Genomic DNA, 18,062 nt, shown 5'->3' with positions numbered 1-18,062 from the left:
CCCATGGTAAATTTTTTGTGTCAGGGTTTCCAGATGGTCTTGACCTTTACTGTCTCCTCTGTGCCAGGTGCTATACACTTGGCTCCTAACTTTCATGATTTCATTTATTACATTTGTAAAAGGATTATATAAAGGCAAATGCTAACTAAAAATGTCAGTGTTATTTTTAAATTTAACTTTATATAGTATGCTGTAATTTCAGAATAATTAATAATAATAATTCAGACACAGTTCATGGTATCCCAAGCATCTTTTCTTACAATAAGGAAAATAATTTATCTCAGTTGTGTAGGGACTTAAAAACACAGACCATTGTGAGGTGATCACTTGGTACAAACTGTGAAAAACATATGCCATATGTGACTTCATCATTTGATAAAAGCCCTCATTGCATAATGTTTGTTAGAAATAATGAAAAAGGAAGATTATTTCTCAGATGAAGGTAAAACGAAGTAAATAAAGTACTGTAATTTTGAATTAAGTATTTTTGCAATGTTTGAGAATTTTATGCCATAGCAATCTAAACATAATATATAAAACAAAAAAATCATTGTATTAAAGTTTCTTCATTTTCCTACACCTAGGATGGTAAGCGGATGTTTGGCACCTATTTTCGTGTTGGTTTTTATGGAACCAAGTTCGGAGATTTGGATGAACAGGAATTTGTCTACAAGGAGCCTGCAATAACCAAACTTGCAGAGATCTCTCACAGATTGGAGGTGAATGCTGTCGTAGTTTATAAATGTCATCTTGAACTTATATCTTCTATGATGGATAGACTTTCAGATCCAGACCTAATCATTTAACAAGCCAGATCATGCCAAATAAACTACTCCTTTAGATAATAAAGATTTTTTGATAGGTATAGTAATATTCTTTCAAATCTTTTATGGCAACAGTAAAATAATATTCACTTTGTTTTTTGAGGCTCTATTTTCACATCTGCTTTAGAAGCCCCTACACTCTTCAGAATTATTGTGATTTACAGAGAAATGTGTATAGTATTGTCTACGTTTTATAGAAAAAGGCATAAGGAGTTAAGTAGCAACTAATAATGAAATTGGAACTAGAACCTCAAGTGCATTATCTCTTTGGCCTGATTCCCAGAGAGATTCCTTTAGAACTTAGAAGCCTAAAATCACACCCTGAAAACACTTCTAAGAACCCCTTAACCTTCATTTTCACCTCTTCTTCATTTTCACCAAGATGATAAATTTTCATATTTTTGAGGTTTACCAATCCTCCCTGCTGTGATTACTCTTTCCAACCTTTCTTTATTCTTTTTACTCAAAATGCAGTCCAGAACCAGAAAGCATTGGCATCATCTAGGAGATTGAAATGTAGAATCTCAGGCCCTACCCCAGATCTTCTGAACTCACTCATATGTGGAATTTAAGAAACAAAAAGATGAAGATGGGGAGGGGGATAATCACAGAGAGGTAGAGACAGGCAAACCATAAGAGACTATTAGCTATAGAGAGGAAACTGAGAGTGAATGGGTGATGGGTATTAAGAAGGGCACTTATGTTGAGTACTACGTATTGTATGTAAGTGATGAATCCCTGAATTCTACTCCTAAAACCAATATTATCACTAGAATTGAAATGAAAACTAGAAACAAAAGGAAAAAAAATCCTCATTTTTAACAAGATCCCTGAGTGATTCATATTCACATAATAGTTGGAGAAGCAGTGTTCTGGGGCTTGTTTTTATTCTCAGCTGATGTTAATTTCTTGAATGTTCTATCCTTGTGCTCACCTTCCATAAATTGGCTTAACGTGTGACTTTTTAGTTTTCAAGAGCTAAATAAGTCCTGGGAAATACTGAGACAGTATTTTCCAAATTTACTCAATCATAAAAATTATCTTTGAGGGAAGAGTAGAGGTTCTTCTTTGAAGATTCAGATTTAATTTTTCCTATTGAATATTTCCATCCATTGCCCATGCTGCTACTCTGTGTTAAATGGAAAAGTCACTACATTCTTGACTGGGTTGACTTTTCAAAATCTAAACCAGTATATAACAGATCAGTACCTTTATTTGAAAATATTTAATTTTGATAATTTCAATAATATTTAATATTCTAGAATATTAAATCGTTCTTAAAATGAATTCTGGTTCATTGACCCATGTCTGCAAGAAGTCAGGCCACATCAAACTCAATAGTAAGATCCTGTACATCAAAGATACTGAGTTTCTTTTGTCTCTGCTTTCTGTTCCTTTTTTGTTTTTCTTGTGGACCTCTTATGGAATCCTGTATTTTTATTGGAGAAAATTATTCTTTTATTTTGTGTTAAAGTGAGTGGGGAATAAAGTCATATTAATAGGCTAAATATAATTTTTGTGAACCTAAATAATTATTCTGTAATTATTCAGATAGTTATATAAGAACTTACTAAATAGCCTAATTTTGGTTAGAAGTCTCCCTCAGAGGCCTTCTCTACTCTCTTATGTTAACTTCATGTAAAGGTTTCTTTTTCTTTATTGTAGGGATTTTATGGAGAAAGATTTGGAGAGGATGTGGTTGAAGTAATCAAGGACTCTAATCCTGTAGACAAGTGTAAATTAGATCCTAATAAGGTATGGTTGATTAGACCGGAATGTGCATAGGTATACCTCAAAGACTGTGGTTTTGTGGGAGAAGGACTAAATGATGACTTAACAGTGAGAAAATGAAGGGCATTTTTTCTTTCCCAGGCATACATTCAGATTACCTATGTGGAGCCATACTTTGACACATATGAGATGAAGGACAGAATCACCTATTTTGACAAAAATTATAATCTTCGCCGTTTCATGTACTGTACACCCTTCACTTTAGATGGCCGTGCCCATGGCGAACTTCATGAACAATTCAAACGAAAGACCATTCTGACTACTTCTCATGCCTTTCCTTATATTAAAACAAGGGTCAATGTCACTCACAAGGAGGAGGTAAGTTCCCAAACAGAGAAGAAGGATTAACGAAACCAGTGCATTGGAGCCATGTGAAAACAGTTGGATGTAACATTATGTAAACATGCTAGAAGTTTACACATCTTTGAGTCATCAACTTTGGCTTCTTTTCTAGGTCCCTAGTTTACCCTTTGCTTATGCTCTAAAAGGTTGGCTTTTTTTTTTTTTTAAGGGATCCAAAGTTTGGAATTCTGTTATTAGACAATAGTGTATAGTTAGTCTACACTTTTTTTAAAAAATAGTTTTCTAATGTTTATTTTTGAGAGAGAGAGTACAAGCAGGGGAGGGGCAGGGAGAGAGAGGGAGATAACGAACCTGAAGCAGGTTCCAGGCTCTGAGTTGCCAGCACAGAGACTGACATGGGGCTCAAACTCCCAAACCGTGAGATCATGACCTGAGCCAAAGTCAGACGCTTAACCCACTGAGCCACCCAGGCACCCCTAGTCTCCACTTTTAAAAAAAAATTGATTATAGGGGCACCTGGGTGGCTCAGTGGGTTAAGCATCCGACTTCAGCTCAGGTCAGATCTCATGGTTCATGGGTTCGAGCCCCGCATCAGGCTCTGTGCACAGCTCAGAGCCTGGAGCCTGTTTCAGATTCTGTGTCTTCCTTTCTCTCTGCCCCTCCCCCACTGATGCTCTGTCTCTCTCTGTCTCAAAATTAAATAAACTATAAAAAAAATCTTTAAAAATAAAAATTGATTATATATAAAGCTCATTAAATATTTTTCAATGAGGACACTGACCTAATAGATGTTATTTTACTCAGATCATCTTAACCCCAATTGAAGTTGCTATTGAAGACATGCAAAAGAAGACTCAGGAGTTGGCATTTGCAACACATCAGGATCCAGCAGACCCCAAAATGCTTCAGATGGTACTCCAGGGGTCTGTGGGCACAACAGTGAATCAGGTTAGTGCTTTTTGCTAGTATTCTGTGACTCAGTCATAAATGGAATTGGGAATGATGTCATTTCACATCATTTGGAAATGATTACATTTCACAAAGATCACAGGTAAGTGTCAGATCAAGCAGAAAAAGATATGTGTTAGAAGTGGTTTGCTGAAGTCACGAAGTATAAATGAAGATAGACTGAAAAACAAAAATCTTTTTAGTATGATTTGTCACCAAGGTTTTCATGCCTCCTCCTGTACTGCCCGTATTTTCCTACCTATCTGTTCTGAAACATTCTATTAAGAAGGAATTGATTCACTTAAAATGGCCTTTACTTTAAAATCTTATATTGGACGAACATGATCTAAAAGGCCTCATTTTCAGAGCTACATACATACATGCGAATGCCTGCTCCGTTAGATCCTCCCTGATGTTTCTTCTCCACATCTCCTTCACAGTCAGTGATGAGCAGGACATAAATAATGTGGCTTCACTTGGAAAGTTTTAATAACATATGTACATGTTGTTGTTTTGTTATATGCAGATTAGAAGCCATCCCCATTATCTCCTTTTGATGGGTTCATTCAGCTTCTCTTGCTGATGATTAGGGAATATTCTAGGGTAAGATAAAATCCAGAAAGACTTCAAGATTTCATATTATATATCTTATATTTTAGCCAAAAAGTGCCCTATCAATACTGAAGTGAATACTTTAACACCTTTACCCCTAAAAACGTACATGATTTGGGGGTTTTGCTTCCAAAAGGTCAACACTCAGAAAAGATCATCCTTCAACAGCTGACTCCATCCAGGATAAATTACGAAATGTAAAACATACAAAGTACAACCTATCAATGAATAGAGTAGTCAGTCCTTGAACACCTCTTTTTCTTTGAAAAATAAACTAATTAATTTAATTGCAGTACCTAAAAATATAAGATTTGGCATTAAGAGAAGCTGAAAATATATTGCCAGAATCTGTGAGAAGTTTTAATATAGCCATAGACATATATGCATTAAACTTAAGTGGAGCCATCTCATTGCTAAGAAAAAATCATGTGGGTAAATTCTACCTCAGATTTTGGAGACGAGAAAACACACTTGTTTTATGTTCTTATTTTACAGGGGCCTTTGGAAGTTGCCCAGGTTTTTCTATCTGAAATACCCAGTGACCCAAAACTCTTCAGACATCATAATAAACTACGACTGTGCTTCAAAGATTTTACTAAAAGGTACTCAAGGCTTCAGTGTGAGAAAGTCCAAACCACAGAATGCTATAAGGGCCTTAAGAGACATTTGAAAAGAGAATCTAGGAGAGCATCTCACAGTGAGAAACATTTTGTGTGTTACTTCCTGTTCCTTCAAGGCGTCTACATATCCCCCCAATTCTAATACTCTATAATGCCATATTTTTTATTTTAAAGATTAGAAGAGCTGAGACTCAAAAACTTTTTAACTTGAAACTATTATTAGACCATTTAACTATTTAACCTGAGAGTTATTCTTTATGATGAACCTTCTATGGGAAAGTTTTGGTTTCCCTTCCCTCAGGAAACATAGAAGCAACAAACTTGGAAGCAAAAAATTTGTGTTCAAATCTTGTCTTTGTATTCATATGTCCTATTCCAGGTCACTTAATCTCTATGATCCTATATTTTCTAATCTATAAAATAAGGATGATAATATCTGTTTGTGCAAGTTACACGAAATAATATATGGGTGTGTCGGGGTCCCCAAGACCACCCCCAGTGTTAACGATTTGCTAGGAGGATGAGGACTCAGCATATAGATGTAGTCATGGCTATGATTTATTACTGTGAGACAGGACAAAGTAAAACCCTCAAGGGGAAAGGTACAGTGAAGTCTGGGGGACTCCAGCTGTTGGCTCCATAATGCTCTCTCAGGGGATTTGCACAGGAGCTCCTGACGCCTCCAGCACTGAGCTGGGACAGCATGTGTGAGGTGTTGTCGACCTGGGAAGCTCAGTAGAGACTCAGATTGTTGTTGGGGTCTGGTCACATAAGGCACCTTCTCCTGGTATGTACCAAAATTCCAGACTCGCAAAACGAAAGCAGGCATTCAGCATAAGCCATAATGTTTGTGTAAATAGCTGAGGCACAGTGAGCCGCTCTTATCTTCTGGGAATGATTACCTCCCAAAGTCCAAATTCCAAGACACTAACCAAGAGCCGTCCTTGCAGACAGACCTTCGAAGGATAGCAGTCTGTGGCCTGCAGTTAACTCTTTTCTGCACAAATAACATTTGGCACATAATAAGTAGGTGTGTAGTAAATACTAAATTTTGAAACAGTAGGAAAAACAGTCACTTATCAACTTCATACTGATTCCCTTTTCTAACACTGAAAGCACAATAGAGGGAATGATTAATTTACATGGTGATGCCAGGGAAGATTTCTCACAGGAGTTGACATTTGATAGGGACGTTTGAAGGAAGAATATTAGTTTTTCAGACAGAGATGGGGAGAAAGGGTATACTAAGTAGAAGAGAGAGAAAAAAGAAAAACCAGCATGAATGAAATTCAGAGTCTCTTCTGAGAGGTGAATAATTTAATGAAGCCAGAACCATAGAATCTGTGAAGAGAAGCAGTCAAACGCTGGGTAAGTGGACTGGGATCCAGTGTAAGAGTCTTGTGTACCATTAAGTGAATGACTCACCTAATAAAGCAGTATCAGAACCCAGTCTTTGATTCCCTCTTGTGGTTTCTCTTACCAAATCATTCATTGAACAGCTTTATCGGGGTAGAGATAATTTTATATCAGTTTTGTCATCAGAAAATTATGAGGAATGCTAACATACTTAAGTATTTTAAGACGGAATTTCCCATGTTCTCTTTGCAATAGTTATCATGAATTCCTATCAGTCTCTCTTGCCTGAACATGGTGAATATCTTCTAAAGACTTCAAAAAGCTTCAGTGGAAGTCTGAGATTCCATAATCTGATTAGTGGGCTAGACTTGCCTTCTAGGTTTAGTTTTAGGAAACAGCAGGAAACATAGCTCCAAGTATATGAAGTAGATGAACTATGGGGGTAAAAGAAAGAAATCTACTTTATACCTGTAGAATTGACTGATTTCTGGCATTAGTTTATTATTAGGGAAGTTTCAAATAACCAAATACAGCCTGCTATCTTTGTGAGCCAGATGATCTTGGAACAGTACATACTTCTTTAGGTCATACACATTTAATTATAGACAGATGGTTCTTTCCTTGCCGTTGTTTTGGAAGTTTTACGTGACTACATTCTAAGCCACATATCCTCCTCTTCATTATATTGATAATAAGGTAATGAACTTCTGTGGTGCCAATAGAATAATCAGCGAAAGCAGGAACTGGTTCTTTGAAAAGATTAACAGAATTGTTAACTTCTAGCCAGACTCATAAAAACAGAGAGAGAGAGAATTCAAATAAGCAAAATCACAAATGAAAGAGGATAAATAACAACACCACAGAAGTATAAACTCTACTTCTCTCCTCTGTTCTTGTGTTTCCTCTCTCTCTCTCTCTCTCTCTCTCTCTCTCTCAAAACAACAAAAAATTACAAGAGAATACTACGAAAAATTATATGCCAACAAATTGGACAACATAGAAGAAATAGATAAATTCCTAGAAACCTATAAACTACCAAAACTGAAGCAAGAAGAAATAGAAAATTTGAACAGACCGTTTACCATAAACAAAATTGAATCCATAATCAAAAAACTCCCAGCAAACAAAAGCCTAGGATTGGATGGCTTCACAGGCTAATTCTACCCAACATTTAATACCTATGCTTCTCAAACGCTTCCAAAAACTAGAAGAAGAAGGAAACCTTCAAAATTCAAAAATAATAATATACCTAGGAATAAAACAAAAAGTTGAAAGACCTGTACTCTGAAAACTAAAGTATTGGGGCACCTGGGTGGCTCTGTCCATTTTTTGCTTTCAGCTCTGGTCTCATGGTTAATGGGATAGAGCCCCTCATCAGGCTTTCCACTGACAGCACGGGGCCTTCTTGGGATTCGCTCTCTCTTCCTCTGTCTCTGCCCCTCCCCTGCTTGTGTGTGCTCTCTCTCAAAATAAGCATTTTTCAAAAATCTATAAAACATAGATGAAAGAAACTGAAGATGACATAAAGAAGTGGAAAGATGGAATCCTCATGGATTGCAACCCAAAAAAAATGGACAAAAAAATTGCAACCCAAAGCATTCTACATTTAATGAAATCTCAACATTTTTCTTTTTCTTTTTTTTAAGTTTTATTTATTTAAGTAATCTCTACACCCAGCATAGGGCTTGAGCTCACAACCTGAAGATCAAGAGTTCTTTGGTCTTCCAACCGAGCCAGACACGCACCTTGCAAACAGCACTTTCCACAGAACTTTAGAACAAATAATTGTAAAACATGTATGGAACCATGAAAGACCTAAAATACTCAAAGCAATTTTGAAAAAGAAAAAAAAAAACATGAGGTATCACAATTCCAGACTTAAGTTATATTACAAAGCCCTAGTAATCAGAATAGAATGGCACTGGCACAAAAGTAAACACAGATCAATGGAACAGAATAGAAAACCCAGAATAAATTCACAATTATATGGTCAATTAGTGTTTGACAAAGGAGGAAAGGATATGCGATGGGAAAAAGTCTCCTTAACAAATGGTGTTGGGTAAACTAGACAGCTACCTGTGAAAGAATGAAACTAGATGATTTTTTTTCACCACCCACAAATATAAACTCAAAATGGATTAAAGACCTAAATACAAGACCTGAAACCATAAAAGCTCTAGAAGAGAGTACAGGAGTGATTTCTTTGACGTCAGTCATAGCAGCATTTTTCTTCATATGTCTCCTGAAGAAAGGGAAATAAAAGCAAAAGTAATATATTGGGACTACCTTGAAATTAAAAGCTTGTGCACAGTGAAGGAGACAACAAAAACTAATAGGCAACCTATGAATGGGAGAAGATGTTTGCAAATGAAATATCTGATAAAGGGTTAGTATCTAAAATATATAAAGAGCTGATACAACTCAACATCCCAAAAACAATCCAATTAAAACATAGGCAGAACACGTGAACACATTCTCCAGAGAAGACATCCAGATGGCCAACTGACACATGAAAAGATGTTCATTATCACTTACCCATCAGGGAAATGCAAATCAAAACTACAGTGAGGTATTATTTCACACCTGTTAGAATGGGGAGGAAAAACCAGTGTTGGCCATGATATGGAAAAAAAAGGAACTCTTGCACAATCAGTGGGACTGCAAGTTGGTGCAGCCATTGTGGAAAACAGTATGGAGATTCCTCAAAAAAAAAAAAAAAATATGGAGAACTACCCTACAGTCCAATAATTGCACTACTGGGTATTTACCCCAAAGATACAAAAACACTAATTCAAAGAGATACATGTGCCTATGTGTTTATTGCAGCATTATTCACAATAGCCAAATTATGGAAGCAGCCCAAGTGTCCATCGATAGATAAATGGATAAAGAAGATGTAGTGTATATATACAATGGTATATACATTCAACGGTAAAAAAGAAAGCTTGCCACTTGCACCAACACAAATGGAACTAGAGGTATAATGCTGAGTGAAATAAATCAGAAAGACAAATACCATGTGATTTCACTCATGTGAGATTTAAGGAACACCACCAATGAGTAAAAGGGGGAGGGGGGAGGAACAATAGGCAAATCAAGAATCAGGCTCTTAATTATAAAGAATAAACTGATGGTTACCAGAGGGGAGGAAGATTAAACAGTACACTTACCATGATCAACACTGAGTAATGTATAGACTATGTCCAATCACTATATTGTACACTTGAAACTAATACAACACTGTATGTTAACTACACTGGAATTAAAATTAAAAACTTTTAGGAACTTTAAAGATAAAAACAAAGTATTTAAGCCAAAATTAAATTTCACTTGTAGTGTTTGAGAATTCCTGTTGCTATATAACTTCACCACTACTTACTGTCTGACAGTTTAACTTTTACCAATTTGATGTGCAATGATATGTGATTATGGATTAAATTTGCATTTCTCTTTTTCAAAGAGGTTGAATATCTTATCATGTGTTTGTTAGCCATTTCCCTTTCCTGTCTATAAAGTTACATGTTCAAGTCTTGCCATTTTCCTCTTTGATTCTTTTCCTTACTGATTTCTGAGTATTTACATAATCTAGATATATAATATTTTGTCATTTGTTAAGTATTACAAATATCTTCTCTGAATTTAGGGTTTGGCACCCTTTTTTAAAAAATCAACATAAGTTCCTAAATTTAATGTAGCTAACGGATTCAGTCTTTTTCTTATTATTGCTTTTTGTGTCTTCAGAAATTACATTTTCACTGAAGCCATAGTGTTCTCTATTGACTTCTAAAACCAAATATAATGGGACCTCTAAAGTTCAATATAGGTTAAACAAAGGGGAAGAAGGCAAAGAAGACTTTTTATTTTTTAAAAAATCCACTTGCAGTTGAGATTTGAGTATGGTTCAAGATGGGATTAGTTTCATTTTTGTCCCTAATAATTGATAATTATCTCAGTACCACTTATTAAATATGGCATGGTTTGGGATCAGATTTATTTCCCATATAGATATCCAGTTGACACAGCACCACTTACTTCAAAGATTGCCCTTTCTCTGCTGCTTTGCAGGACCATTCTAAATCAGGTGCTCATGTTGGTGTGTGCTTTATCATCTTCCATGGTATCATGCTCTCATAATGACTGCATCTCATAATGATCAACTTTGATATCTGGTAGAGTAATTGCTCTCATTTTTTATTCAAGGACTATTGTTGGCTCTTTTCCTTTTGATATAGATTACAGAATCAAATTATCATTCCCACTACTACCCTCCCCCCCAAACTAATAATCTGAATCTGTAGATAAGTTGACAGAGTTGAACTTCTTTATAACTAGACTCTTCCAGTCCACAGATATGATATAGTTCTCTTTTTACTCAGATCTTTTGTTTTCTTAATATTTTAATTTTCTGTAGAGGCCTTCTATATCTTGGTTTTATTCCTTGGTATTTCATGCTTTTATGCTTTTGTGAATGGTATATTTTAGAATTATGTTTGCTGGTATACAGAGTGCAGTTGAATTTTATAGTTTTACATGAGGATATTGCCAGACTTACGTGTTAATTCTAAAAAGGGAATCTTTTTTTTTTTCCTTTTCACAATGATGTTTAGGACCTCCAGTACTGTGTTGAATAGCATCACTTTCTTGTTCTTGATGTGAAAGGAAAAAATGTTCAACATTGAATATAGTGTTTTCTTCAGGTTTTGGGGGTTTGTTTGTTTGTTTGTTTTGGTAGATACTTAGGTTGAAGAAGTTCCCAACTATTTGTTGTTATGCTGCATTGTCATCATGACAAATTTAAAAATTTTATCAAATGGGTGTAGGGGGCTTGGGTGTGTGATATTGGTATAACAGTTTCCTGTTGTCTTGTTCAGGAGTTTTGCAACTATGTTTATGGTGAGATTATACTTTTTCCTTTATAGTCCCCATTAGATTTGATATCCCAACCTTGAAATAGGAGTTGGAAACTCTTTTTAGAAATGCGTTTTTCCCCCTGTATACTGTAGAATAATTGTTAGATTGAAATTATCTATCCTTAGGATGTTTAGTAGAATTTGCAAGTTGTTGTTTTTTGTGTGGACAGGTTGTGAGTTGACTTCGAATTTGTTCTATTTTTAAGTTGCTTAGCCCTTCCCTTTTAGCCTTTTTTTAAAATATAAGCATTTGAAGCCACACATTCTCCTCTGAATCATCACCTAATTGCAGTTCTGCTAGTATTGATATGTGTACTTTGTTTAACTTCCTACTACATTGATCTGTTAGGGTCCAGATAATTTTTCTTAAATATCTAAATAAACTGGACAAAGGATTATTATCAAGAACTATTCATTTAAGAAAGTTATTTGAATACTGGCAAACCACAGTACCAGAAGCCATTGTTACTATATAAATGAGGGGGTTTGAATTCCTTAAAGAGCTTTTAGTCTAGCGATGATGTGGAGAAATGTGGCTTAAGATTTAACACTAAGAAATCTATAATTTTCAAGTAAATGAAAACTGTTAGTGAATATTAGAGTTTAAAAGAACTCACGTTGATCATCTGTTCCCTGCCTTAAACCCAGTGCAAGAGAGGATATTTAATGTTCAACTGAAAAACTGACTTCATCATGGTGAATATGTGTGATGGCATCAAGCCCTCAAACAATGCCAGAAGAAATCTTTTGATAATACACTGTTTTTCTTAGGTGTGAGGATGCGTTAAGAAAAAATAAGAGCTTAATTGGGCCAGATCAGAAGGAGTATCAAAGGGAACTGGAGAGAAACTATCATCGCCTTAAAGAGGCCTTACAGCCTCTGATAAACCGAAAGATTCCTCAGTTATACAAGGCAGTATTACCTGTCACCTGCCACAGGTACGCTTATTTTTTTCTATTATTTTGGATATCTTGGGGAAAATGAAATCTGCTTGAACTGTTTGTGTCAATAATAATGAATTAGTGTAACTTTTTGTTACATGGTCTTCTCTTGAGACCTAACAAGCTCAACTAACCTATTATGAATAACCCTATTATGAATCAACCTTCAAGATACTAGTCATTCTGTAATTTGAGAATAATAAAGTTGTGTTAGATACACATATTAACCCAGACATAACATCTAATTCTGGCCTCCTAAGACAATTTCTTTTAAAGTCCTTTTATACTTTATTATTTTTATGGGAGAATTAAGTAGAATGTATCAGGAACTGGATAATTTCTTTTCCTCAGCCCTAACAGTAAGTAGTATATATAGTGTGTTCGTCTAGGTTGTATTAAAACTGGTGACCTGGACTCCTGGGTGACACAGTCAGTTAAGCATCTGACTTTAGCCCAGGTCATGATGTCATGGTTCATGAGTTTGAGCCCTGCATTGGGCTCTGTGCTGACAGCTCAGAGCCTGGAGCCTGCTTCAGATTCTGTGTTCCACCTCCACCCCCCCTTTCTCTCTGCCCTCTCCTGCTCTCTCTTTCTCTCTCAAAAATGAATAAACATTTTAAAAAATTATCTTTAAAACACATGACCCCATGGAGTATCTAGAGGGTTTCAGTATTTTTCTCCACTAATTGTGACAAATAAAATAATACCTACCTTTAAGAGATCATATGGAAATTATATTTTAGACATGTGAAGTTCCAAGTGCTTTAACATTTTACTTTTTTACCACCTGAATTCTGGACATGGCATGTTAACTACCTTTGTTTTGCCTTTTGAAGTCCAAAAATACATACAACCATTGAATTATCGTGGCATCAGTATTTGACCACCCTTTTCTTTGAACTAAACCAGTAAAGCTCTTAAATTGTACTTAATCAATAAATTAATATCTGTAAGGCCTTTGAAGTTCTTTATGTGAAAACAGTGTTTTGGTATAAATATACTACAACTAATTCAAACAAGTCATTTGATCATCTGGGAATTAGTCCCTCTTCTTCAGTGACCTAATATGTTTTTTTGTTTTTTTGTTTTTTTACATCTAGACCTCTGGGGGAAAAAAAAAATCAAAGAATGTCTGCTAAGTCCCTGCATGTCATGTCCCTGACATGGAGTATTATTTTAGCTCTACAATAACAGGGAGACTGGGGGCCTTTTTAAAGTTTTTATTTCTTAGAGAGAAAGAGAACTGAGTAGGGGAGGGCCAGAGTAAGAGGTGGACAGAGGATCCAAAGCAGGCCTTTTTAAAATCCTATCTCAGGCAAATTTATTTTGCATCCATCATCTTATATTAATCTATTTCCTCCTGTTTTTTTAATGTTTTTTTTTGTTTTGTTTTTTAATTTCTGTGTGAGAGAGAGAGAGACAGTGTGAGCAGGGGAGGATCAGAGAGAGAGGGAGACACAGAATCTGAAGCAGGCTCCAGGCTCTGAGCTGTCAGCACAGAGCCCAGTGCAGGGCTCGAACCCACAAACCATGTGATCATGACCTAAGCTGAAGTCAGACGCTCAAGCGACTGAGCCACCCAGGCGCCCCTGATCTATTTCCTCTTGAAATTCTTAGTGGAAAGCAACACCCGTCCCCTTTATTTTGTGCTCCCCCAGTCTGTTGTCTGTTGGAACTGTTGCCTTCTTGTTATTTCTACCGACATCCACTATTCTTAAACTCAGTGGTCTAAGGTCTTAGGAAGAGGGTGCTGGGACCCTGACATAGCCATGCCCTTTGTGAAGACTAGTCTTGCTTCCTCCAAATCTGTGGCCCGTTTCAATGGAAACATTGTATCCTTTTCTATCTAAAGTAGCTTTCCCTTTCACACCATAATCCCAAGTTTTTCTTCCTCTGCAATCCATTATGGTCAGTCCCCCAAGCTTTTTGTAATGTTCGCAGGCAGTATTGGGGAGAAAAACACTCTGGGAATGGGGATGCTGGTGTGGTGAACATTGTCTAGTTTTCGAGACTGCTGTTTTCTACAGAACGAAACATTCAAAGCTGAACATGATCTTTTGTACCCGCCCTCTTCTTTCTTGGAGATCATAAGCCTCAGGGTTTAACCTTGATGGCAGGAAGGATAAACAAAAGAAACCAGTTTCAAGATAAAGAAAAGTACATTAATAGGCATTGAAGAATATTATCCTCTTCACTCTTAATTTCTTCAGAACTTAGAAAATAGCATTTCCATAGAATTTGATTAACAATCTGGAACATTATTTTGCAGTAGGCTTAAAAGGTATTAAAATAGTGGTTCTCAAAGTGTGATCTTGAACACAGAAGAGGGTGGTAGGTCCCTGAGATCCGTTGAGGTTCCTAAATCAAAACTGTTAATGCCAAATATTTACTTTTTTCATTCTCTTTCATGAGTATAATGTAGTTTTCCAGAGACCACATGCAATGTGATACTGTAAAAGATTGAATGCAGAAGCAGATGTGAAAATCTAACCTTTTAATAAGCCAGACATTAAAGAATGCCATTCTTCTAAAATTCTTACAAGTTATTTTTAATAAACCATGCTATTTAAAAACTTTTTTAGGGGCACCTGAGTGGCTCAGTTGGTTAAGCGTCCGACTTCGGCTCCGGCCATGATTTCACAGTTCGTGGGTTCGAGCCCCGCGTCGGGCTCTGTGCTGACAGCTAGCACGGAGCCTGGAGCCTGTTTCAGATTCTGTGCCTCCCTCTCTCTCTGACCCTCCCCTGCTCACGCTTTCTCAGAAATAAATACAAAACATTTAAAAAAAAAAAAGTTTTTAAACATGTTTATTAAGAGACAGAGCATGAGGATGGGAGGGGCAGAGAGAGGCAGAGACACAGAATCCAAAGCAGGCTCCAGGCTCTGAATTGTCAGCACAGAGCCTGACTTGGGGATCGAACTCACAAACCGTGAGATCATGATCTGAGCCAAAGTTGGACACTTAACCGACTAAGCCACCAGGTGCCCCTAAACATGCTATTTATAGTAACATGTAATGGGTTATCTTATAAAGTAATAATTTAAAATTTTCTTATTTTCTAATATGGTAAATACCAATATGAATTCACATAAACAACCCTTGATTTTTAAGTGTAAAGAAGACCTAAACGCTGTAAGTGTAAAAACCAGTGAATTCTTGGAATTTAACATTTTAAGTAAGAAACACCTGCCCTTTTCCCCTTATAATAATCCCAAACTAATCTTTTCCTGAAATCTCTCCCATTATTCCTTAGTTCCTGTCTTATCACAACATCTAATATAGCTATTGAACAAATGAATAAAAGACCAGTGGATTTGTCAAGTGGTTACTGTAATATACTTTTAATCTGTAGAGGTGTTTGCAAACCAGAATATAGAAGGCAGAATGTATAGGATGAACACAGAACTTGAAAGTTAAGAATTTTGATGACAAGGGGCATGTAGTGGCTCAGTCAGTTGAGTGTCTGACTTTAGCTCAGTTCATGATCTCATGGTTGGTGGGTTGGAGCCCCACAGGGCTGTGCTGACACCTCAGAGCCTGGAGCCTGCTTCGCATTCTGTCTCCCTCTGTTCCTCCCTCACTTGTGTCGTCTTTCTCAAAAATAAACATTGGGGGGAAAAAAAACCTTGGCAAAAAAATGTTTTCAAGTTTTTGATGATAAAACTTTAAGGTGACTCTGGCAGAAGTATATAAAGCATATTTTAAAGGAATATACTAAAATTGTTTACTTGTATCATTTTCTCCCCAGAGATTCCTTCAGTCGGATGAGCCTACGTAAAATGGATCTTTAAAATAAATGCACTTGTCTTACTCATTTGAAAAGAGCCATGTATTCAACATTGAGTGTGGAAAGAAGTTAAGATCCATTGAAAAACAAGACTTGGGACTTGGAGATTCTAGCATTAATTTACTACTCATTGAAGAATGCAGTGGCCAAAACATTATCAAATGTAGATCACTGAAGTTTGAGAATCATAGCCATGGTTTCTCATGTTCTGGTAATATGCTGTTCTTTTTTTAAAGACTCAAAAGTAATGACTCACTATACATTTACTATTATTTATACCATAGCTAATGTTAAATTTATTTACTTTAAGTTTGTATTTTTTAATTTATATTACCATTTATAGATTCATTTTGGAACGATTTTAAATGTAGTAATGCTTATTTTAAAGGTACTATTAAATCTGTGAACGTTTACACTAATTTTACGGAGTGAGACTTTAAAAAATTTTGTTGACAAAAGCAGAAAATCTTGAATTGATACAAGAACTAGTTCCAAAACTAGCAAAAATGAAATGAAATTGACCTTTTATAGGCCAAAGAGCCCCCAAATTAAATAAATGGTAGGGAAGAGACAGATATTGATAAGTGGCTTGTGAAGTCTTAAAACTAGTTTCTAAAAATAAAAAATAAAAAACCTGGTTTCTAAGCTATTTTCCATTTAGACACCCAAAAAAACAAATTGCAGAAATAACTTTATCTGATGAAACTTCCGTCTGTAAACAATGATTAAAAACTGGGATAGCTGCTGCCAGTGACAGTAGCTAAATCTTTCTCAATCTGATAGTATGCACTTCATGACTCTCCGCAATTAACATGGAAGATTTCTAGGTTTCAGATAAACGGCTGGTCTTTTCGTGAGTTTAGTGATCTAAATCAGTAAATCAGAAATCTGCTTTAAAGCTGTCTTACATCACCATAAAACTGGCAGAGAGCTAGTGTTCGATTTTAATCTACCAGTTGAATGAGAAGTTATGTAAAAAGTAAAATTAGCAGTTTCAATTGAAATTAAGTAGTCATTTAAAATACAGGACATGAAAAACTAAGGCAAAAATTGTTTGGAAAATATTTTCAATTACTTGGCAGGTTTATCCAAGAAACTACCTATTAATAATCTTCTAAGGAGTGTTTTGAACAATGTGTTTTTCTTTGTGTAGTATCTTATAGAAAGACATCTTAAATATCCCTTTGATCCATTGACCAGACATGAATCACTTAAAAACTGATCAAATACAGTGCCTTTATTCTTTAGTTGATGTTGAAACAAGATTCAAAAATGTCTCCTTCTCCTGAGAGCATAGGAAATGGTTGATAGCCTTTCTCCAGCTTACCTTTATAACTGGCAATTCTACGTCACATTCATCTCATCCACACCTATTCAAAGCCTGAATCACAAAAAGATTTTTCAGAGTCAACAGTGTTGGACCAAAAGGGTTGTGAACTAAGGAGTCAGAAAGGCATAACCTCAAAAATATATTTGGGGACAGAGGATCCATATGCACAATGACCAGCAGTCAAGACTGGAAACTCCTTAAAACTAAGGTAACAAATACCCTCATCTTTAGGGCAAGGGATGGGGGAGGTGTACATAAGAGAAAGAATATTAAATAACCTGTAAGTCATTTCTAATTAAGTTATATTATGGAAGAGTTTAAATTGTTTCACATGAATCTCAGTGACAGTATCAAGAACTCTAAAATTTTTATGATTTAACTATCATGCAGTCCTAATTATTCTCTGACAGAAGAACAGGCTTCCTCTGAGAACACTGATAGGATACCGAACACTGCTCTCCACATACTTCAGTTTTCTTAAAACTTAAACTTTATCCTATCAAGAACCTGTACCAGTAGTTCTTAACATTGGCAGTTTCTGGAGCAGGAGAGGCCCAGGCTCTGTCCTGTAACTACTCTATCAGAAGCTTAGGAGTAGCGTTCAGGGTGGTTTTGTTTTAAAATTTCCGTTAGTGATTA

The 18,062-nt window shown here is 35.9% G+C and overlaps 1 protein-coding gene across 6 annotated transcripts in view; it reads left to right on the top strand.

The window, feature by feature from the left end:
* Positions 1 to 16,383, top strand: part of DOCK7 (dedicator of cytokinesis 7) — a 220,793-nt gene extending 204,410 nt beyond the window's left edge. For 4 of the 6 annotated variants that reach the window (XM_039255290.1, XM_039255288.1, XM_039255287.1 and 1 more), the window contains 7 exons: positions 594 to 719; positions 2,490 to 2,579; positions 2,697 to 2,933; positions 3,723 to 3,866; positions 4,974 to 5,080; positions 12,136 to 12,303; positions 16,055 to 16,383. In XM_039255290.1, the coding sequence (XP_039111221.1) occupies positions 594 to 719; positions 2,490 to 2,579; positions 2,697 to 2,933; positions 3,723 to 3,866; positions 4,974 to 5,080; positions 12,136 to 12,303; positions 16,055 to 16,097 (915 nt within the window). In that variant the 3' untranslated portion in view covers positions 16,098 to 16,383. Of the gene's footprint in view, positions 1 to 584; positions 720 to 2,489; positions 2,580 to 2,696; positions 2,934 to 3,722; positions 3,867 to 4,973; positions 5,081 to 12,135; positions 12,304 to 16,054 lie in introns of all 6 variants that reach the window. The other 2 variants (XM_039255289.1, XM_039255286.1) reach the window with 1 other exon arrangement.
* The last annotated feature ends 1,679 nt before the right edge of the window (positions 16,384 to 18,062 follow it).

This window comes from Hyaena hyaena, unplaced genomic scaffold (assembly GCF_003009895.1).
Source record: "Hyaena hyaena isolate Hyena2069 unplaced genomic scaffold, ASM300989v1 scaffold_521, whole genome shotgun sequence".
In the NCBI taxonomy this organism is placed as follows: Eukaryota; Metazoa; Chordata; class Mammalia; order Carnivora; family Hyaenidae; genus Hyaena; species Hyaena hyaena.
The sequence above is the reverse complement of the archived record's forward strand: the minus strand, read 5'-3'. Positions and strand labels throughout refer to the sequence as shown.